The sequence below is a fragment of the Aulonocara stuartgranti genome (assembly GCF_965226115.1).
Source record: "Aulonocara stuartgranti genome assembly, chromosome: 12".
NCBI classification, from domain to species: Eukaryota; Metazoa; Chordata; class Actinopteri; order Cichliformes; family Cichlidae; genus Aulonocara; species Aulonocara stuartgranti.
The window spans coordinates 2,117,827-2,141,061 of NC_138948.1; the positions used below are offsets into that span (position 1 = coordinate 2,117,827).

The window sequence follows — 23,235 nt, forward strand, 5'->3', positions numbered from 1 at the left end:
ATTTGCTATGACCTTGAAACAGAAAACCCAAAAAAATAACAATAATTATCTTATATCTTTTTTATTAATTAATTTTATTAATCACTTCTCGTTACCCCATGTATACTACACGATGCATGACGCACGATGAAGGCGAAATTCGGGCCGATCACCAAAACGGTTGCACGACTGAAAAATCAGCTCAAAAATCACAGTGTATGCCCAGCATTACAGATCCTGATCCGTCGGCGCGTGCGCGCTCTGTGTTTACGTCATTGTGCAGAATCCGTGTACCTGCTCTCATTCACTGTTTCAGCTGTTTGGTGGTTGTTGAAATTTATGAGGTTCAACCTGAGATTCTGGGCAAAATAGATTTATATTTAAAAATCAATTCAGGATTTTAATGAATTGATTTTGATCGGAAAATGGATCAATAAAACCACCCCTAACATGGAGCAACTGCATTTCTGCTTCCTCATATTATGTGGGTGTTCCACAGATGTGCAACTTGCTGCAGCTCTTCCTGTTAAATATTTAATATTTATCTTATATCAGTACAAAAACACATTTCTTTTGGCTCAACATGTCACCCAAGAGCACCGTATCAGTCAGAACAATAGAGTTTATCAAAAATACCCAACAACAAGAATAACAGTGGTAGATGCGTAATATTGGGGAAAATTATTAATTATTGAACGTGAATTGTTTTAGTCAGCCTGATTTTATGTTTCTGGCCAATGAAATATGATTTTTTTTTCCTATTCTGAACACAATGATAATAAGCCTGGTTTACAAGCATGATGGCTGTTAAAGCCAACTTTTTATCCTCTCTGTCTGTCTTTCTCTCAACCCCATATCAAGATATTTCGGTAAATGTCTCACAGTGCTCTGCGTGACAACATAACCTGCCTGAATGCAGTTCAGGTGGTGTAGTTTATATCCATGGACCCTGCCGTGTCCCTCCAGTTGATCAATAAGAAATCCTGCCACCTCAGTCGGATCGGACTCTTTCTCCTGTACAGTCCCATGCGTTTTAGGTTTCTTCTACGTGTCTGCATGCTTATCACAGTACTGTCCAAGCTGGTCAATAACAGCAAGATCTCCCCATGCCTCAGTCCAAGCACGAAATAGAACTTAATGAATTCAGATAAACGAGCCATTTTCTCAGACTCTGATCTGCACTGTCATCCACTTCACTATGTTTTAAGGCAAACAAATATATTGTGTTTGAAAAATAAAAGATATGCTATAACGTAAAAACTTTATTGTTCAAACAATGTGATTATCACATTCTAACAATATAATTTTTATGTTGTTCAAACGTGAAAAATATATTGTTAGAACAAGTTTTCATGTTATAATGTGATATACCTCTATTTTTCTTTTGCTTGGGTGGCAGCTCTATGCTTCTGTAACCTGATCCAACAAAACTGAAGAACAACATTTTAGCCCTTTTAGGTTATTTATAAAGAAAGTCTGCCATATATCCATATATGTTCCCAACTTTCCAGTAATCACACGTGATACATTAATAGAAGGACATTTTATTTTTATAAAACATTCTTACATAATGACCAGCAACTTTTTTATATTCACTCTGAATTTCCATATGGGAACTATGGCACTGCACGTGTATAGTATCCACCAATAAAATCAGAGTAAAACTGTTCATAAGTCAATAAAAGTCAATAAAACATTTCCTACCCCTTAAATAATTGTATCAAACTTTATATAAACACAGTGCTCAAATAAATGCTTACAAAGACACATTAGAAAATAATGTAGTAACATCATATAAGTTTTTTAAACCCTCAATATCCATAATTATTATGTGCATGTATTTTGATATTTACCAATTTTATATCTAAATTTATGTTATCTTATTGTTTACAAAGTAAATTTTTCACAACTATTTTTCTTCTTATTTAAATTAATAAAACTTGCAAAGAACAGATCAGAAATTATTATTATTTTTTTAATCCTGCCATAAAATGTTTGTGGCTCATATAATACAAATCATACACTTAATATTTCAAATACATCATCTGTAGACTGTTCAGTATTTCCAGGTTTGCAGTGGAAATCATTAACAGACAATAATTTGGTGAATTACTTTGAATTACTTTTACTTTCAAAAGGAGAAGATTAATGTCCTTTTATGAGAGCACCACCTGCTGGGCACAATAGTAAAAACACTCAGTGTAAAAATATGGCTCTGATAATAAACACTAATGTTGGTGTCTTGCTGACACTGCTGCCTTTCCAGAGTCTAAAAATTAAAAATGACAGATTTCAGCAGCAATTTTGCATTTTGCTGCTTTGTTAATTGAAAAAACAAACAAACAAAAGTGGTGCTCTCTCTATCACTCGCTCTCTGGTCTGAGGCAACTGTAGGTCCTTTGTGATGTTCCATGTTTTATTTTATGTTCACTTTCAAACACTGGTATGAAACTCATGTGTTCTTCTAGTCTGTTTTACTGCTGCACTGTTTAAAGTCATCAGGCTATGATGCATTTATGTTTTTGTTTATATTTGTTAATTTTTTCTTCATGCTTTTTCTGCATTTCCTCCAATTCTTTCTTCAGTCTTTCTTCTTTGTCACTGGAGACCTTGTGCAAATGAGAATACTCATGTTTGTGTTTCTCATGCCTTTGCATCAACATCTTATACGTTTCCTTCAGATCCCTTATCTCATCATTATATTTCTCTATCAGAGATTCAAAGTCACTGGTGTATTTCTCTTTGAAGTCATTGAGCTCTTCAGCTTGATTTCTGGCCTCGTCTTCATGTTTCTGCTTCATTTGTCTCATTTTTTTCTTGTGGTCTTTCTCTAATTCTCTTCTTTTTCTTTCCTCCTGTTCTATTCTGACACTGTCATCTTTTATTCTTCTGTGATAATCTTCTTTTTCCTTTTCATATTTTTCTGTCAGCTTTTTAATTTTCACTTCTTCTGCTTCTTGTCTCTGTTTACTTTCTTGATACTTATTGTCCCACCAGTCTTTCCTTTCCATCTCCCAGGCCTCTCTCTCTCGTCTCATTTCTTCTCTGTTTTGCTCCAGCTCTCTGATGAGCTCTTCCTTTGATTCAGATTCTATTTGCTTCTCCAAAGTTTCCAGTTTTTGTTTCCATTGTTCTCGTTGAGTTTCTTCCTGTTCTTTCTTCTTTCTCTCCTCATCTTCTTTGATTTTCTGTTCTCTCTCTCTCGCTTCACGCTCCTGGTTAATGCGTTCCTCCATCTGTTTGAGTTGTTTCATACTCTGCTCTTTCTCAGATTCAAATTTAGAGATCTGTTCTTCCATTTCTCTTTTTATTTTTTGCATTTCTTCTTTATGTTTCCTTTTAAGCTCCTCCCTCTCTCTCATCATGTCTTCATCCTTCTCTTTCAGTATCCTCTCCACTTTCTTCTGTATCGCTGCCTCAGCCTCTTGGAACATCTCAGTGGTGTAGTATCCGTCACCATTGTCTTTCAACATGGCTTCAATTTTGATCAGCAGGTCTGACACTTGTCTACGGTTTTTTGGATCTTTGTTGTTGAAGACGTGGTATCTGCCTCCACAGTCTTTAATCAGAGTTTTTACAAAATCAGAACAGTCTTCTTCTATGTAACGTTCAATGGATGTGTCTTCAAGCTCATCTCCTCTGGTGAAGGTAACAATGATGAAGTTTCCTGACTTCTTTCCAAAAATCTCTTTGATTATTTTCACAGTTTCTTCCTCCTCCTCTGTAAATCGACCGATCTGCAGCACCAGTAAGAACACGTGAGGTCCAGGAGACAATATGCTGATACAGTTCAGAAGCTCTTGTCGAACTTCATAACTGGACAGAGTCGTGTCAAACAAGCCGGGGGTGTCGACCACAACAACAGGACATCCATCAATCTCTCCTGCTGCTTTCTGACATTCTCTGGTCACAGAAATCTGACTGACTTTAGATAAAAACACCTTTTTGCCCAAAATGGTGTTTGCAGTTGCACTTTTTCCATTGCCAGTTTTTCCGAGCAGCACCATCCTGATGGACTGTTCAGTTTGATGTGCATCATCAGATGAAGCCACACTGCTGCGTTTAACTTCCTGAAGTTCAGCTTTAAGTCTTGTTACCTTCTCCATTTGAGCTTTGGTGAACATTTCTTTTGTGAAGCACTTGGATCCTTTAGCTTTCATCTTATCTACTTCATGCAGAAGCTTTGCAATCATTCGCTTTTCTTTGATGTTGAGAACAACTAACTGTTCACTGTAAGTCTGATGGAGCTTCTGAATGTCCTTGTCTTGTCTTACAAAGTTACCAACAGCTGGATCTGTAGGATCTGAGTCCACAGTGAACAGAATCATGGTGAAGTCATTGACTCGAGAGCTGAATGCATCCTGGATGGTCTCTAACTCTTCCTTGTCTTCATCAGTGAGGGGAGCCACAGGTAGGACCAGGATGAAGGCATGGACACCCTCAGGATCACAGAGGGAGATACACCTGAGTGATTCCTCCATCACTGCCTCCTGAGGTTTTCCATACAAGGCAGGCAGCTCCACCAGGGAAACCCAACGTCCACACACCTCTCCCTGATGTTTAACACACTCTGATGAGTTGGAGGCTGAATGAAGCTCAGTCTGACCTAAAATGGCCTTGGCTGCTGACGTCTTCCCTGCTCCTCTCCTCCCAAACAGAACCAGGTTTAAAGATGGTCTCTTGCTGTCAAACTCTTCAGTGACTGAGAGGAATTTTCCTTTGTTCTGATGTATTATTTTTTCAATCTTCTCCATTAACTGTTCATGATCATTTTCATTCATGTCGTAACGTCGACCTTCACAATCTTTAAGGAGTGATGTAAGAGCAAAACTTGTCTCCACATGTGTGATGATCACCATCGAGTGTTTAAAGGTGTAGTCACCAAACAAACTCAGGATGAACCTCAGAGTTTTTCTGTTCTCCTCAGTGAACTCAGAAGGTTTCACCAGCAGCAGCAGAACATTTGGTCCAGGAGGACAGAGACTCACAGAGTTCTTCATCTCTTCATTCATGGCCTTCAGAGACTTACCAAAGAGGTCAGGAGTTTTCACTACTGTAACTGGTTGTCCTTTCCACTCTCCCTGAACAATTTGCTTTGTGTGAGAAAATCTTGACATATCAAAACCTGTTTTCTTCACAATAAAGTTACATAGTGCTGTCTTCTTCGCTGAGCTTCCTCCAAAGAGCATAATCCTGAGTGCACATCCTGTAAAGGAACAAACAGACAAACACTTTCACAAATTCCTGTAAGCAGTCTGACTGATGTTAGCATGATCCTAAAATGCTTTTCCAACACAAAAACTATTACGAGGTCCTCATCAGAACAACATTTAACTTGAATGGACTTTTTAGATATGACATCTTTAGTCATACATTCCTTTCTTTGATTAATGCTCCATAACTATTGCTACTTTCCGGGTTACAAAGATGGAGTTTCATAACAAATTCTTAGTTTTTCTGGCTTTGTGTTAAAATTAAACAAAAAGTGCTACCCAATGTAAAGGCAAGAAACCCATTTAAAGGTTTACTCTGCGTGACCAAAATTTCTAAACTTAAGCTTGATTTTTTTTTAGGTTCCTTCAATGTAAATAGACCTCAGCCATAAAAATAACAGTTCAGAAATTATGCTGACTTTTATCCTGTCTAGTCAGTGACTTCTGTCTTTTTTTAAAATCGTTTTGAGAAAGCCTCCTGACATGTTAAAATAATATTAAGAAAATTATTTTTCCACATTATCTTAAAAAATGTTTTAAACTTACCAACAGATTTGGCATAATGTCTATTAACAGGAGCATCTTTCCTTTGATCAGCGCTGGTGTGATGATAGATGACATGTTTTCCATTGTTCCTCTTTACAATGCATTTTATGTTTTCTAGCAACTCCTCAATGTTGAGGTTTTCAAGCTGCAGTGACTTGTTTTTACATTGTCTGATCATTTCCTGTATAGGTGTATGATACATGACACTATGCCGTAAACCTGGACGCCTCTCTCTGGGTGGTGATATCAGAACCAGTGAATGATCAAAGAAATGATCACTGAAGAAGTTCAGGACTCTGCAGAGTCTCATTTTTTGATGCTCAGTGAAGTCTTCAGGCTGTAGAACCAGCAGGAACACATGAGGTCCAGGATCAGAGAGCCTCACACAGTTGTTCACATGTTCCTTTATTTTGTCCTCAGAGATGGTTGGATGAAGCAGATCTGGTGTATTGATGAGAAATATTTCTTTCCCTTGAATGTGTCCACTGACTCTCACACATCGGTCCAGTTCTTCCTCAGGGTTGAACTTGTTCTCTCCCAGTATAACGTTCCCCACTGAGCTCCTCTCAGACCAGCTGTTCCCCAGCAGAACAGCCCTGAGCGCAGACACTGAAATGACAACAAATGCAGACACAAATATATTTCTTTTACATCTTTTACATCAATTTCCAGGTTACAGGCCCTTCAGCCAAAGAAACTTCAGTAAAAAGAAATTGTTGGATAGAGAAATTATTTTTCAGGTCTGAAAAACAAATTAAGGTATTTTAAACTTCCATTTTCATCTATGTGATGAAGAGGAATGACTGTTGGTACCTGAATGCTATGTGCTGTAACTGACGTAAGGCCATCAGCCTACTGAATCAATGACTAATTGCTGAACTGTAATTATCTTCCATCTGTAAATTTGCAATTTTGTACATTTATATATGACATAACACAACTTCATACAATATAAACAATTTATTTTATTGCATACTCTGTTTGTATTACCACTGTGACAGTGTTGCACTTTAAATTCTGATTACACCCACACATAAGCTACAAGTGCTGCAAAAGCACTTGTTTTGCTTTTTAAAATTATTTTCTATATCAGAGTTAAGTTTATTCTTTATTTTTGTTGGTTGTTTGTTTATATATATTGTGTGAAGGGAACCTGCAAAGTAAGAATTTAATTGCTTTGAGTAACCACGTGTGTTCTGCAGTGTACATGACAATAAACTTCTTGAATCTTGAGAAATTTTTTAAAAAGTAGGTAAAAATAGTTTTTTGTGTGCTAAAGCATCCTTGTGTATGAAACATACTTATGTTTGTGGTTGTGATGTGCACATAGTGAGCTGTTATGTTGTAAACTGCTTGGGAAAAGAAAAACTATTTTATTGGATAAAATAGTGCTGATTGCACCGGTCAGTGCACTCGGCCAGGGAGGAAAAATCTGTTTCTGTCAATCCAGTGAACCAGCTGTCAACGGGCTCAAACAGGCACTTCTCCACTCTGCTCTTATTTATAAAGTGCCTTACAAAACTGAACATTAAAGCCAATAGCTGGGTTTTCCTGTTTCAGTGCAGCAAACAACATAGAGCCACTTACTGCTAAAGAGACAGAGAGTGAAAGTGGACAGTATATTCTCAGCTTTAACATGAAAGGTTTTAGTGTCCTTATTTTCCTCTGAGTTATTTGTTCTCTTACAAGTTAGCTAACAATAACTAATGTAAGTTTATTAGCCGCAACCAACCCGATGACAGTACTGTTCTGAAATCCAGCTACATAGAGTTACATCTATATTGTTTTTAGAGCAGGGCTCCATGATGTAAATGAGCCTTTATAGATTAAGTGTTTCTGTCCACTGACAAATTATGTCAATAGCAATGTTTTCTTCAAAAACTTACTGTTAGGTGGTAGAAGTCCATAGCTGCCTCTGCGCCTTTTAGAAAAAGTGCCTTGTTTGACTACAACAGAAAAAAATAAAGATAATTATGTATTACTAATATTATTACTATTATTAGGGTCTTATGTGACAGCAACTACAGCTATATGCAGATAAGAAAAGCACTTCTTTACAGCTGAAAGCACAACTAGGGTCAGGAGCTTAAAGTTTTAGAAAAAAAAATAATATTTTTTTGTGAAATACGTCATTAAGGTATCCTACGTAACACATAGAATGTAAACTAGTTAACTAAAGTCATTCAAATGACTTTGTCTGAAAGATTTTGTGTCTGAACATTGTGTATCATGAACCAGTATAAGCTGGATAGCAAACATCTTCACTCTGGTACATGTTTTCTTTAGAGTAGCCCAGACTTACTCACTCACTTACTCATATATCTTTACCTGTCCCTGCATGAATGGTGCCTGCAAATTTTGCACTGAATTGATAGAGCATTACATCAGTGTGCACATATAAAGTTTATTTGGTACATCACTTGCTGCTCAATATTAACCTATAGTAATGTCTTTTCGTGTCTTTGTTCCTGTCTTAAATCAGGAGAAACTGAGAAATTGTTCAATTATTGTGGAAAACTGCTAGCAAAAGAAAGTAACTGACAATTACTTGACGTGTGACAAACTGTGACTTGACTTACCAAATGATTCTGCCATATTGTCACTGTTATTCAACTGTTGACCTCAGTAACTGTTGGAAAGAGATACAATGAATGTAAGATGTAGGAGCCATATGTTGGTGCTATGTTAAATGCAGTGTGGTGTATAAACAGGTGGTTAGGGGAAGTGACTGAAGAAACATTCACAAGCCCCAGCAGAATACATCTGTTGGAGGATAAGTATGGAAGGGTTCAGGGTCACCTGATCCAACTCTATGCTTTAGCAAAAAGGAAAGTTCTTGTGTAGAGGAGGCATTCCCCCTCTGTCCCCTTCTGGCTACCTGTGCCTCAATTTTATTCTGCAACCTAGACATCCACTTTACTCACACCCTCATAACACTTACTTATAGGGCTTTGGGGGTGGGCATGATATACAGCGTCCAGAGTAATAATAATAATAATAATAATGGATTGCATTAATATAGCACTTTTCAAGGGACCCAAAGCGCTTTACAATGCCACTATTCATTCACTCTCACACACTGGTGGAGGCAGCTACAGTTGACAGAAGCGAGGCTGCCATATCGCGCCATCGGCCCCTCTGGCCAACACCAGTAGGCGGTAGGGTAAAGTGTCTTGCCCAAGGACACAACGGACAGGACAGAGAGCCCGGGGATCGAACCGGCGACCTTCCAGTTACAGATGTGCTTCCCAACCCCCTGAGCCACGGTCAGAGTACTGTTTGTATATCCAATGTAATGTCTGGGGCCAGTTCCCACCTCTCAATTTTTTTCTCTCAAGTATCTGTGCCATTTTGTCTGTGTCTATGTGTCATGTCGAGTCTCCACTGCTCTGGGAATATCTCAGGCCCCCCCAGTGGAGGCCTGTCTCCACCCACCACACTCCCTGCCGGTAGCTGATGCCCTCAAGTGTCGGTGCGTTGGTGGTTCTCAGTGTCCGGGGCTGGGCGCTCAGGTATGCACCCGGCTAACTCCCGGCAGCTGCTTAGCGGGGCCCGGCGCCCGTAGCCCGGTCGGGCCCCCTCTGAGGGGTGGGGTGCCCTCGGACCTCAAGCCTCTGGGAGTGGATTCGCTTTGGCGCGACTGGCTGCTGGCAGGGCCTGTGGGCTCGTCACCACAGCCCTCTGGCTTCTGCACCGTGGCTGATGGGTCACCCCACATCTGGGGCTCTCCTCAGCTCTTTTTTTAGGTAGGTGGCACGACTGCCCCTGCAGTTGTCCTCCTTGGGCTTTTGGACTCTGGGGGGCCTCTAGATGTTTGCCCCTGGGTCTCCTCCATGTCTGGTTCATGTTCTGGGGGCGGGGCTATGGCTCCCCACACCCTCTAGCAGACCGTTACATGGAGAAACCTTTTGAACTTAGCCCGCACACAGGTGCTCACAGACATAAACTATATCTTCCTTGCCTGCTATCTTAAAGCACACTGTGCGCTGTCAGTCTTGCGTGCTGCTCAATAACATTAAATATTTACTGTTACTTATACCGGTATGTATCTAGGTTGTTGTTTCTATATTGAGTTGTTCTGTTGTAGTTTGTTTGCTCTTTTCTTCTTTTAACAGGTGATCCAACTGATTATCTCAGTGTCTTCTATTACTGTCCTCCCTTCCCCTCTGTTTTCTTTCTCCCTTTCTTTCTTTTTCTCCTTTTCTGTCTAATTGTCTGTCCAATTTGTAACAACTTAAAATAAAAATAATAATAAAAAAACAATAATTACATAGATCAATCAAACATGTGCCACGGCTGGCACGCGAAGGGTTAACTGATTTCACGACCATAGCTGGACTGGCCATCGGTGATTTGGTCATTTTTCGCTTTTATGGGCCGATGTTTTTCTTGTAACAGTATAAGCAATGAAAGGTGGTGAATTAGCCAGTTGTTGGCCGATGTGTAAAAATAACTCCGTTGTTTGGTGGTGGCTATGGTGGAGCTTCCACAGAGGCCAGCAGGTGGATGAGGGAAAGGGGAGGCAGGAGGAGGCGAGACCCGAGTAAATGGTAAATGGACAGGTTCTTATACAGGGAGTGCAGAATTATTAGGCAAATGAGTATTTTGTCCACATCATCCTCTTTATGCATGTTGTCTTACTCCAAGCTGTATAGGCTTGAAAGTAGGGCTGAACGATATATCGCATTTGCGATAATATCGCGACATGATCAAGTGCAATTTTCTAACCGCAAAGGCTGCGATTATACTCTGGACATGTCCAAATTCATGGGCTGCATCCTCCTGAGGCCGCATTTGTAGACCGATTACGTCACAGCGACGTGCCGAAGGCTGTCCAAATTACTACCATATCCCAGAATTCATAGCGCGGCCCAGCCAAACTCCAGTTTCCAGCAATGTCGGCCGCTACTAAGTTTTAAAATTACTCATACTAATCTTTCTGGGTCACAAAATAAACTTTTAACATATTTTCAGGCGAGAAAGTAGTTGTGTAAACATCAAATATCTGCTCGGTTTATCAAGATATCCCATATTTGCAAAAGTGCTTCGACGTTTTCAGAGGCGTCTGCTACCCACCAGCTCGACAGCTAGCCGGGAGCTCGAGGGTTACTGATGCGGCCGGGAACGGCACAACTCCCGGCACATCATTTTCAGATCACCGCGGAGTTTCGCTGCTCGGGTTAAACGTAATATATAAGTCACTTAGACAACCTAAAAATGTTATTGTTGGGCTTTTTTCAGTGTTTTGTTTGTTCGTGAGTAAATCGGTTTGGCTGAGATTAAAGTTATTAGATTAGATAAAATAAAACTTTATTAATCCCCCGGGTGGGTTCCTCCTTGGTTTTCACACAGCTGACTAAACGTCAAACAGAAAACTTATTAAACAGAAGTATGAGACAGTCGAGAATTTACACCAGTGTCTGGTTATATTTTAGATAGCAAGAAGCAGACGGCCGAGTTTATTAAACTCCACCGAGACAGCGGTGACGCTAATCAGAACTAGACCGTCCAATTTCACGCCTTTAAACTTTAAAGGCGTGTTTGTGTGTGTGTTTATACAATTGCTATTATGTTTGCACTTTATGTGTAATGTTACTGACTGCAGAGATCAGTAAGATGTGTGTATTTTTTATTTATTAGTTTTATTTATTTAATATTATTTTTTAATTGAATGACTGTCTAGTAGTTCACAGATGTCGAAAAACTGAGTGTGGTAAAGCCACTGATTTTTTTTTATGTATATTTCTGCAATCTGCACATTGTACTGACTTTCATTTTAATGTTTACACCAGGGTTCCTTGCCAGCACTTTATGCTCAGATGTTTGTAAGCTAAAAATAAACTATTGTGTATGTTCAAATATACTGTTGTGATTGAAGAAGTTAAATAAAAATGTCAGTCATCAATTCATGCATCACCTCATGTCATCATAACAGAGGTCTGTCTTCCAGGAAAAAACAGTTTAAAATTAATGTAATATAGTATTGGCCATACTATATGATGTATTGCTTGTCTTTGTTTAATAATACAGAAGACAAAGACCTTAAAAAATAATCGCATCGCAATCGCAATATTGGGGCAAAAAAAATCGCAATTAGATTATTTTCCATAATCGTTCAGCCCTACTTGAAAGCCTACTACCAATTAAGCATATTAGGTGATGTGCAACTCTGTAATGAGAAGGGGTGTGGTCTAATGACATCAACACCCTATATCAGGTGTGCATAATTATTAGGCAACGTCCTTTCCTTTGGCAAAATGGGTCAAAAGAAGGACTTGACAGGCTCAGAAAAGTCAAAAATAGTGAGATATCTTGCAGAGGGATGCAGCAGTCTCAAAATTGCAAAGCTTCTGAAGCGTGATCATCGAACAATCAAGCGTTTCATTCAAAATAGTCAACAGGGTCGCAAGAAGCGTGTGGAAAAACCAAGGCGCAAAATAACTGCCCATGAACTGAGAAAAGTCAAGCGTGCAGCTGCCAAGATGCCACTTGCCACCAGTTTGGCCATATTTCAGAGCTGCAACATCACTGGAGTGCCCAAAAGCACAAGGTGTGCAATACTCAGAGACATGGCCAAGGTAAGAAAGGCTGAAAGACGACCACCACTGAACAAGACACACAAGCTGAAACGTCAAGACTGGGCCAAGAAATATCTCAAGACTGGTTTTTCTAAGGTTTTATGGACTGATGAAATGAGAGTGAGTCTTGATGGGCCAGATGGATGGGCCCGTGGCTGGATTGGTAAAGGGCAGAGAGCTCCAGTCCGACTCAGACGCCAGCAAGGTGGAGGTGGAGTACTGGTTTGGGCTGGTATCATCAAAGATGAGCTTGTGGGGCCTTTTCGGGTTGAGGATGGAGTCAAGCTCAACTCCCAGTCCTACTGCCAGTTTCTGGAAGACACCTTCTTCAAGCAGTGGTACAGGAAGAAGTCTGCATCCTTCAAGAAAAACATGATTTCCATGCAGGACAATGCTCCATCACACGCGTCCAAGTACTCCACAGCGTGGCTGGCAAGAAAGGGTATAAAAGAAGAAAAACTAATGACATGGCCTCCTTGTTCACCTGATCTGAACCCCATTGAGAACCTGTGGTCCATCATCAAATGTGAGATTTACAAGGAGGGAAAACAGTACACCTCTCTGAACGGTAGTGATGTGCGGATCGATCCTGAAATATCGATTCCTCCGATACCAATCATTTATGTTCTAGAATCGATTCTCACATTAAAATATCGATATTTTAGTAATTTAGAGTAAATTTGTAGTTTATCATTAACAGGAACACAGTGGAAAGAAACTATAACATTCGGATTGTCTACATTCAAAGGAACTACTTCCTCTTCCGCCTTTCATAGTCATGTGCGAAATACGGGTGTATAAAAGTCTCGCAGCCCCTTGGCACGTGCACTCACAACAATGGCTGAGCATAATTGAAGTCATGTGTGGACGTATTTTACCTCCACAAACAGCTGAGACGTGGTTTGCAATACATGTGGCAAAAAAGTGCTCCAAGAGTGAGGTGTTGTGGCCATACTAGGGAGACATTCAAAAGGGCTGTTGGGGGGGGGGGGTAAATACATTTTACAGGGTTTATTTATCGGATAAAATACGTTACATGTCACCGTTATTATTGGCCGGCCCGGAAACAGCGGGGGTGTCCAAATTCAGAGGCTGCTTCCACCTGAGGACCCGGCCTTCGCGGTCTAAAGAAAGCTGGGTAGTACATCACGAGCTCCCTCGGTGGAGTGAAACTCTGCCGTCTGCTCCTTGCTATCTAAAGTATAACCGGCACTGACGTAAACTCTCGACCGTCTCACACTTCTGTTTAATCATTTTCTGTTTGACGTTTATTCAGCTGTGTGAAAACCCCGGAGGAAGCCTTCCGAAGGATTAATAAAGTTAAATTTAATTTAATCAAATCTAATAACTTTAATCTCAGCCAAACCGATTTACTCACGAACAAATAAAACACTGAAAAAGCCAAACAAGAACATTTTTAAGTTATCAAAGTGACTTATATATCATGTTTGACCCGAGTAGTGAAAGACCGCGGGGGTTTGAAGACGATGTGTCGGCTCAGATATTTGAAGTTTGCACAGCTACATTCTCACCTGAAAATATGTTAAAAGTTTTTTTGCGACCCAGAAAGAGAAATAAGAGTAATATTAAAACTAAGTTGCTGCCGCCATTGTGGGAAACTGGAATTGGCTCGGCCGCGCTATGAATTCTGCGATATGGTTTTTCAATTTTGTTGTCCTAGAAAATCGGGCGAAATTCGGGAGAATGGAGGCTCCGGGAGATTTTCGGGAGGGCACTGAAATTCGGTATTCTCTCGGAAAAATTGGGAAGGTTGGCATGTATGGTTGTGGCAACATCACTAACCTTGTCAAACACCTCAAAGTAAATCATATCACAGAATATGACGAGCGTATGTTGAGGCGAACTGAAGAGGAGGACAGGGACAGGTGCTGCTAGGGCGAGACAGACGTCTCTCACAGAGTCCTTTAGTGCTGCAGGCAGGCAAGCTGTTCAAATAGCACAACTTCATTTTTTTTATTTCTATATGATGAACTCTGCATTATTAAGTGATAAGAACAAGTAATCTGATGTCCTGTAATCATTATGATGCTATAATTTGAGATACAATAAATAAAATAAGTTTTTGTACAAAGTATCGTTATCGGATCAGTATCACCGATACCACCCTGAATATTACTTGGTATCGGATCGGAAAGGAAATCAGTGGTATCGCACATCACTACTGAACGGTGTCTGGGAGGCTGTGGTTGCTGCTGCACGCAATGTTGATGGTGAACAGATCAAAACACTGACAGAATCCATGGATGGCAGGCTTTTGAGTGTCCTTGCAAAGAAAGGTGGCTATATTGGTCGCTGATTTGTTTTTGTTTTGTTTTTGAATGTCAGAAATGTATATTTGTGAATGTGGAGATGTTATATTGGTTTCACTGGTAAAAATAAATAATTGAAATGGGTATATATTTGTTTTTTGTTAAGTTGCCTAATAATTATGCACAGTAATAGTCACCTGCACACACAGATATCCCCCTAAAATAGCTAAAACTAAAAACAAACTAAAAACTACTTCCACAAACATTCAGCTTTGATATTAATGAGTTTTTTGGGTTCATTGAGAACATGGTTGTTGTTCAATAATAAAATTATTCCTCAAAAATACAACTTGCCTAATAATTCTGCACTCCCTGTATAGTGCTTTTCTACTGTTCTGAGCACTCAAAGCTTGTGCATTCTCCCATTCACACCAGCACATTTTTGTCTAAGTGCTTTCTAGCTAACATTCACAAACATTCATACTCCGATGGATGCATCGGAGAGCAATTTGGGGTTAGTATCTTGCCCAAGATTATTTCCAAGGATATTTGGCATGCAGGCTAGGGGAAGCCAGGAATCAAACCATCAACCTTCCGATCAGTAGATGACCTGAGCTACAGCCACCCCGTGGCTGAGGCGGCCGCCAGTCCGAGTGTCAGGTGAACTGAATTTCAGGTAAGAAGTTATGACCTGCAGTCTAACTGGGTCAGATACAAACCAAGTTTAGGTGGAGTTTATTCTCGTTGTGCTGACTTTTTACAGTCAGTTACAATAACTCGTACTGCTACTAGCTAGCATGACGGAGTTTCTATACAGCTGGGTGGGTGCTATGATGTTACTGATAGTGAACTTTATTTAATTCATAAGGTTAGTAGAGTTGCCAACAGTCCCGTAAAAAATTTAACCGTCCCACAGAAAATATCACGCGTTTCGTATTGAGCTGAAAAGGAACGCAGTTTGTTCCGTACTTCAGCTAGAATGGAAAAAGACAAAGCTGGAGTTATTCTGTCTTTACACTGCAGCTGCCTCTTCTCCTCTCATTCTCTCACCTCCCTTTCCTGTTGCAGCTTCAATCATGAAACTGATCAATGATCAGCTGATCGGCTTTTCTCTCTTGTTTGTTTATCGCCCACTTTGCGCCAGAAAGAGGAAACCAGCGGATGTCACACTAAACAACAGCAGCACGTTTAAGCTTGATCAGCTGTTGTTAGAATTTATTTAATATTACTTTCTAGTATCAGCTGATGTTTGCTGGAGCCACAGCTGTAAAGCTGCTGGTCATTAGGGCTGCCACGATTAGTCGATTAGTCACGATTACGTCGACTATCAAAATCGTCGACGACTGATTTAATAGTCGACGTGTCGTTTGAAGCTTTGTAAGATCCCAAAAGACGCAGGAATAAGTAGCAGGATTTAAGAGTGTAATAACAGACTGAAACAGAAGATGGCAGCACTGCATGTACAAGGATGCCAGCTGCCGTTAAACCCCGAAGAAGAAGAAGCTGTGTCCCAGAATTCATAGCGCGGCCCTGCTCAGTTTCCAACAATGGCGGCAGCTAGTTAGTTTTAATATTACTCTTATTATTCTTTCTGGGTCACTTAATAAACGTTTAACATATTTTCAGCCGAGAATGTAGCTGTGTAAACCTCAAATATCTGCTCAGTTTATCAGGACACCACATATTTGCAAAAGCGCTCCGACGTTTTCGGAGACATCTGTTACCCACTAGCTCGTTAGCTAGGCGGGGGCAAGGCTAACTAGAGCCGTGAGAACACCGGACTCCCGGTAAATCGTTTTCAAACCCACCGCCGTCTTTCGCTACTCAGGTTAAACATGATATATAAGTCACTTAGGCTACGTTCACACTGCAGGCGAAAGCGCATCAAATCCGATTTTTTTGACCCTATGCGACCCATATCCGATCATGCTATGACAGTGTGAACGGCACAAATCCGATATTTTCAAATCCGATCTGGGTCACTTTCGTATGTGGTACTGAATCCGATACATATCCAATGTTTCAGAAAGCGACTGCTGTTTGAACGGTCATGTCGCATTAAATCCGTCTTTTACGTCACTGACACAAGACAGACGCCAATTATCAGCGCCGGAGAAGCGCCCAATAAGACATCGCGAACACTTCCTGGCCATCCGGTGTAGATGTCAGTGAAACTGTTGGGAAGACAACGTTGGAGAAACGTTAACATTTTATTTGTACTGCATAATCTGCAGATTCTGACAGAAATCTGCAACTATCCTTTGAAGCACCGCTCGTCTAAAACAGCAATAAGGATCATTATTAGGTTATTTACATTATTATGTAAATAACAAAATAACTTAAAGCAAAAATTGGAAAACGTAAAGTCCATAGTCTTTACATTAAGGGCCATCAGTCAAACAATACTGTTTGTTCTGGGTCTAAGCAGAGCGCGTTGTGTGTGAAGTCTTCTTTTGCGCATGCAGGCCGCTTTGAGCGTTCACACTAGAGCGTGTTTGCTGTCGCATTTTATTTGTAGTGTTAACAAGCAGACACCAAAAAAAAAAAAAAAAATCGGATTTGATCAAAAAAATCGGATTTGAGCATTAAGACCTGCAGAGTGAACGTAGCCATAGATAACTTAAAAATGTTATTGTTTGGCTTTTTTTTGTATTTTATTTGTTCCTGAGTAAATCGGTTTGGCTGAGATCAAAGTTATAGTTTTTACACAGCTGAATAAACGTCAAGCAGACAGCTGATTATCAGAAGTGTGAGATGCTCCAGAATATACTCCCTGTGCCCCGTTATATTTTAGATGGCAAGGAGTTTATTAAACTTCACCGAAACAATCTGCAAATTTCATTAAAATTTAATAAACTATCATCTTGTCTTTATTTTTAGTTAGCACAGACCTTAAACACTTCAAGCTGTAAGCTAATGATAGTTATATAAGAGCAGATGCTGCTGGTGCAATAAGCTGTATGTTTTACGTCCAATGGATGATGATCTGATTAGTCGACTAATCGCAAAAATAATCGGTGACTAGTCGACTATCAAAATAATCGTTTGTGGCAGCCCTACTGGTCATGATATCGGTTTGGTTATCTGGTGAGAGGGAAACATGAAGATGAAACCAGGAGATGTCCTTACTGAATCATCAGAGCTGTGATGGAGAAACAGGTTTACCTTTTAGGTGACATGAATGAGTTGAAGGGAAGTTATGAACTGTTTCTGAGAGACAAATAACACCAGGATCCTTTTCTAAGTAGCTGACAGCTGGCAACTGTGCAGGGGCGGGTCTAGCAAAGTGTTGCCAGGGGGGCAGGTAGGGCATTAACAGGGAGAGGGGGGCATAAAGAAATACTTTCTTATTCTCATATAAAATGTCTCGCTTTTAATTATCTGAGTCTTACAAACAAAGTTTTTATCTGATGTAAAATGTATAGAAATCATACATATACCAACAAGATTGTACATCACTGTCAAGTGTATGGACCAATGTTTTCTTTTCTGATCAACCAGAAAGGTTTAATGAGCAGCTGATTTGTCTCTCTTTAACTGGCTGGACACAGACGACATCGAAATGCAGCTGATTGAACTGAAAAGCTCGACTCTGTGGGGGTCAAAGTTTGCCGAAATACAAACGCAGCTGGAATCCACAGCTGTGCGTGTTCATGGAGCTGCATGTTCACCTGCTGGACGTCACTACCTGACAAGTTTAACTGTCTTCAGAACATTGCAGTATGTTACACCCCGGCCTAGGCAACCGGGGTGCAACGTAGAAAAACAAAGATAAGGAAAATAAAACCACGAAGGCTCTCCACCAAAATCCCAAAACGAAGGTGTCTCAAACGAAAATATTAACAAACCCATTCACAACTATTTTACAACAGACTATTTATTTACAACAAAACACCAAACTATTTACAACACGGGGGAGATCGCGACCATGACACACTGAAACACAGGGTTTAAATACATAGAGGGAGCAATCAGGAAATGGACCACAGGAGGGAAACACAGCTGGGGCAAATTAGAACTGACGAGACAGGGAAAATGTAAACTGAACACACTAAGATAACACAGACTTTCAAAGTAAAGCAGGAAATACATAAGTCATGCAAAAACAAAACACTGACACACCGAAACGTAACATTTCCCCCTACCCAAAAATCAAACATGTAACCCCAAGTGAAAAGTTTGATTCAGACAAACGAAGGCTGAAACGAAGGCAGACGAAGCTGATGGAGGCTGGAGCGGTCCCACTGACCCTCCAGCAGACGACGAAGGCTGGAGCGGTCCCTCGGACCCTCCAGCGAAGGCGGATGAAGGCTGGAGCGGTCCCACGGACCCTCCAGCGACGACAAAGGCTGGTGCGGTCCCACGGACCCTCCCCCCAGCGAAGGCGGATGAAGGCAGACGAAGCTGGTGGAGGCTGGAGCGGTCCCACGGACCCTCCAGCAGACGACGAAGGCTGGTGCGGTCCCCCGGACCCTCCAGCAGAGGCGGATGAAGGCTGGAGCGGTCCCTTGGACGCTCCAGCGAAGGCGGATGAGCAGCTCACTAGCTGCACACACGGACACGCAGCCCACCAGCTGCACACACGGACACGCAGCCCACCAGCTGCACACACGGACACGCAGCCCACCAGCTGCAGAAGGCTGGAGCGGTCCCTCGGATCCTCCAGCGAAGGCGGATGAAGGCTGGAGCGGTCCCTCGGACCCTCCAGCGAAGACAGAAGGCCGAAGCTGTCCCTCCTTCGGACCCTCCAGCGATCCCGGACGAGCCCCCATATGTTACACCCCGGCCTAGGCAACCGGGGTGCAACGCAGGAAAACAAAAATAAGGAAAATAAAACCACGAAGGCTCTCCACCAAAATCCCAAAACGAAAATATCCCATGACGAAAGTATTAACAAACCCATTCACAACTATTTTACAACAGACTATTTATTTACAACAAAACACCAAACTATTTACAACACGGGGGAGATCGCGACCATGACACACTGAAACACAGGGTTTAAATACATAGAGGGAGCAATCAGGAAATGGACCACAGGAGGGAAACACAGCTGGGGCAAATTAGAACTGACGAGACAGGGAAAATGTAAACTGAACACACTAAGATAACACAGACTTTCAAAGTAAAGCAGGAAATACATAAGTCATGCAAAAACAAAACACTGACACACCGAAACGTAACAAGAGGCCTTACTGACAGTATTTGGCTCTACATGTCTGTGTGAGCAGATTTTCTCTCACATGAGTCCTCAGGTAGCCTCTGAATGCTGGACACTCGGAGACCTGTGTCTCTTTGTGGGAGCCCAGAGATCACATTAACATGTGTGTCTCTGTATTAACAAACATGCCATATTGGCCCAGTTTATTTTTCTTATCATTGTTGTGAGGAGACCATAAATAGCATTTGCATTTTCTCTTATACAGTTCATTTGCTGTTATGGATAAAAAGTATTTTTTTTGTTTCCAAATAGCTGATAACTATTCGCTGATAGCTGCCAACATCTGTGAACAAGTATAATTCTATAAAGTGGTTCCATATAGAGCGTTATTAAATTTATTGCTTAGCAATCATATGGCACATTTTAGATGGCACTCATCATCAGAAAGGTTTCCGACCCCTGATGTATACTATGTCTTCTGATGATACTGCTTAAGGGAAGCATGTATAATGTAAGAGAGAGTCCTCTTCACACACTAAGGTTAATTATGGAGAGCAGCGAAGCCTCTGATACTATTCAGCTTTCAGTCTTCAACCGTGGAATAGACTCAAATCTCGGTGTTATGAAGGAACTTTTAGGATTAAAATCAATGCATGGCACAAGGAAGGAAATATTTGGAGAGGTTTCCAAATGTCTAACTGAAATGAAGGTGCCATGGGAAACACTTGTGGGGTTAATGACACATGGTGCACTAGCGATGTTCTGTCAACGCAGACTTCATTGTATTTACCAGTTCCCTAAGGAAAGTTTCCCATTGAACGTCCTCATTTATGTTAAAGTAGAGTGGTTGTGTGTTAGAAATGTCCCTAAAAGTCATAAGAGTCAGGTGTACTGATGACTATAGTTTCATATGTTTTGTAATTTTTAAATGGAGGCATGTAATGTATTTAAGATAAATCTACCCTCGAGATCAGTGATGAAACTGTACTCTGGTACTACATCAATATGTCTAAGATCTAGAAATATGGAACAAATATCAATCAAAATCAGGACTAAGATGAGAAGTCTATCCTAATATCATGAAGTACACCTTAACACAAGCAGCTCTTTAACCCTTTAGAGCCGATCGGAGCGGGAACGCTCTGTTATGCGTAACTATTTTTAAATCCCGGTAGCTCTGCAACCACATAAGCTAGCGCAAAAATTTTTTTTGCATATGAAACCGGAGGAGTTGTACTTACATATTGTGCCATCAGCTTGTCCTAGGTCACGGTTTCCTTCCACATAAAGCTTTGCAAAAACTGCATAAAAAGCGCTTGCAGGAACAAAAACATAATATTCCAGAAACACGCTTTGCCGGTCCGATCAGCTGTTCAAAACACTTCCTACGTTGGAATAGACGTCAGCGCGAACTTTTGCATTTCCGCCATTACCTGGCCGAAACCGGAAGTGACGTCATTTTCGCGGAAATGTAGTCTTTTTTGCGATCAGGGCCTCAGGGCCTATACTGCTCTTTTTAAAAGTTATCTTTGACTTTATGACTTTCTGTGTCGTTTCTGGGATGCTTAGGACTCATATTGCACTGCTGGAAATAGTTTATTTTGATGCATATGCTGCTTTTTTGCAAATTTGCAGTATAATATTTATTTTCGTTTTTCCTGCAGAATATAAAAATTGGTGTATTTCAAAAATAAAACTATGAAGACACTCAAAATAAATTTCCTGTGGTGGGAAACTATTTTGTGCAACTTTTTTGTATTTACAGTTTTGAGGGATAAGCCTCTAACTACAAATTTATGTTAAAAAATCAAAAACGATTTTCAATTTTTTTGTAGTTTATTGCACTTTTTTGCAATTTATGTAATTACTATGCACTTAATGAATACATATTATTAAAATCTGGGCTGTAATGGTTGTATTGATGTATAGCAACTTGAAATGCTCCCAAAAATGGCTCCACAGCATGTAAAAATATAATATAAGCTCTGGCGGACTTGGTTCTATGGTAGGTCTTAAAGGGTTAATAATCAGAGGATTCAATGTATTTATCTGTTCTCTCTGGAAAGTTTCCCATTGATTGTCCTCATTTAAGTTAAAGCAGTGTATCTGTGTTAGAAACGTGCCCAGAAGTCACCCAAGAGTACTGCAATAAAGCTCCAGTTAATATGATTCAGAAATATCAGAAGTGCCTTAGATTAAGGTGTAAATCTTACACTAGCTATATAAATAAAGAAAAAAATGGGGGAGAGATGGCATCAAAGTTAGAGGGAGGAAGCAACTATCCCAAAGAAATTCATGAAAATCAGATAAGAGCCATAAGTTGTAACTGGCATGTAAGTGCAAAGGTCCCAGGGATGGTGACACAATGACAAATATGAAATCCCTGCATATACAGGTAGTCCAGGGGCAAAGAAAATGCAGTTTTACTTGGTTCGCCTCCCTGTTAGATTTCAGGAGTGGGCGGAAGTCCAGCCCAGCACCCCAGGTGCATCTGCCCTAGATATTAAAATTAAAAGCTAGCTGTTAGCAACAGCTAATCCCTTCCCTGCTGCTCCCCACTGGCCCCCCTGCAAATCTTGAATTTTCCCCCACCTTTCTCCTGTTTTTTCCTCTCACCCCCCCCCCCCCCCCCCCCCGTGATAAAAATAGCCATTCGTTTTTACCTTTATCCTCGAATCTCTCCCATCTATTTTCTTACAACATTAATGTTACCTTTCTCACTTCCTCACAGCTGATGGTAGCAGTGAGGCCTGGTCACTAATTGTGGCTGGTATACATCCTGAAAGCTAACATGTCGGTTAATTTCCAGTAAGGAAATTAAATAAACTAAATGGAAAGATTAAGACTAACTTGATCAATTTGCTCAGATACAGTTGAGTAATATGTGCAGTAGTAACCTTGGAAAAAAAGAGCAAACAGCACTATTCTTCTACACCATTTCTGCGTGAAATCTGTCCTCAACCTGAACTCAAACTAAACCTGAAGTTAAAAAAACTAATTAAAATCTGGAGTTCAGTGTGAGAGAGAAGCTTTTTTCTGTCTTAGTTTAACGAAGCTGTTTGCAGCACATTCACTGTTTTATTAGCAGAAAAGGCTTGAACGCAAACTCACCCGACACTCGTGAGAATAATTTGTCTTCCAGGTTTGTCCTCTCGTGCTGCCAGTCATTAAGTCCATATAGCCAACGCACTGACTGCGTCCATCTTTTCCTCTATATATTTCTTTTTGGTTTAAAAACGTTAATTTTGAATTTATTCGACGGCGGAATTTATTACTGCGCCAACACGCTAATGAAAGTGAAAGTATTTAACTGACCAGTGGTGCGTTCCAATTTGCTTAGGGAGGCGAGACATGACGCGGAAGTATCTGCGAGGTGGATATAGTAAGAGCTGTTCCAATTCTCCAAGCACTAAAGAAAGGAGCTTCAATGCTTCCTTTGCTTCCTTTCGCGTAGGATACATCCTTTATGTAAGGGGAAGAGAAAATGC

General features: G+C 40.6%; 1 protein-coding gene across 2 annotated transcripts; it reads right to left on the bottom strand.

The window, feature by feature from the left end:
• Positions 1 to 1,507: 1,507 nt before the first annotated feature.
• LOC309719134 (GTPase IMAP family member 8-like) lies at positions 1,508 to 23,030 on the bottom strand. Of its 2 annotated transcripts, XM_082555026.1 has the most exons (5): positions 22,859 to 23,030; positions 8,318 to 8,367; positions 7,625 to 7,684; positions 5,739 to 6,347; positions 1,508 to 5,185 (listed from the first exon to the last, which is right to left on the bottom strand). In XM_082555026.1, exons 2-5 carry the CDS (start codon positions 8,331 to 8,333, stop codon positions 2,478 to 2,480), a joined length of 3,393 nt encoding a protein of 1,130 aa, XP_082411152.1. In that variant the 5' UTR covers positions 8,334 to 8,367; positions 22,859 to 23,030; the 3' UTR covers positions 1,508 to 2,477. The 2 variants fall into 2 exon arrangements, with proteins under 2 accessions (XP_082411152.1, XP_082411153.1); XM_082555027.1 differs by lacking the exons at positions 7,625 to 7,684; positions 8,318 to 8,367 and having other exon boundaries at positions 22,859 to 22,912.
• Positions 23,031 to 23,235: the final 205 nt, after the last annotated feature.

What these genes read in the sequence shown, in the direction of transcription:
- LOC309719134 (XM_082555026.1), bottom strand. An exon ending in TGGACTTCTACCACCTAACA is followed by an intron (nt 6,348 to 7,624) that starts GTAAGTTTTTGA and finishes TTGTCATTTCAG; the next exon opens with TGTCTGCGCTCAGGGCTGTT. An exon ending in ACATTATGCCAAATCTGTTG is followed by an intron (nt 5,186 to 5,738) that starts GTAAGTTTAAAA and finishes GTTCCTTTACAG; the next exon opens with GATGTGCACTCAGGATTATG.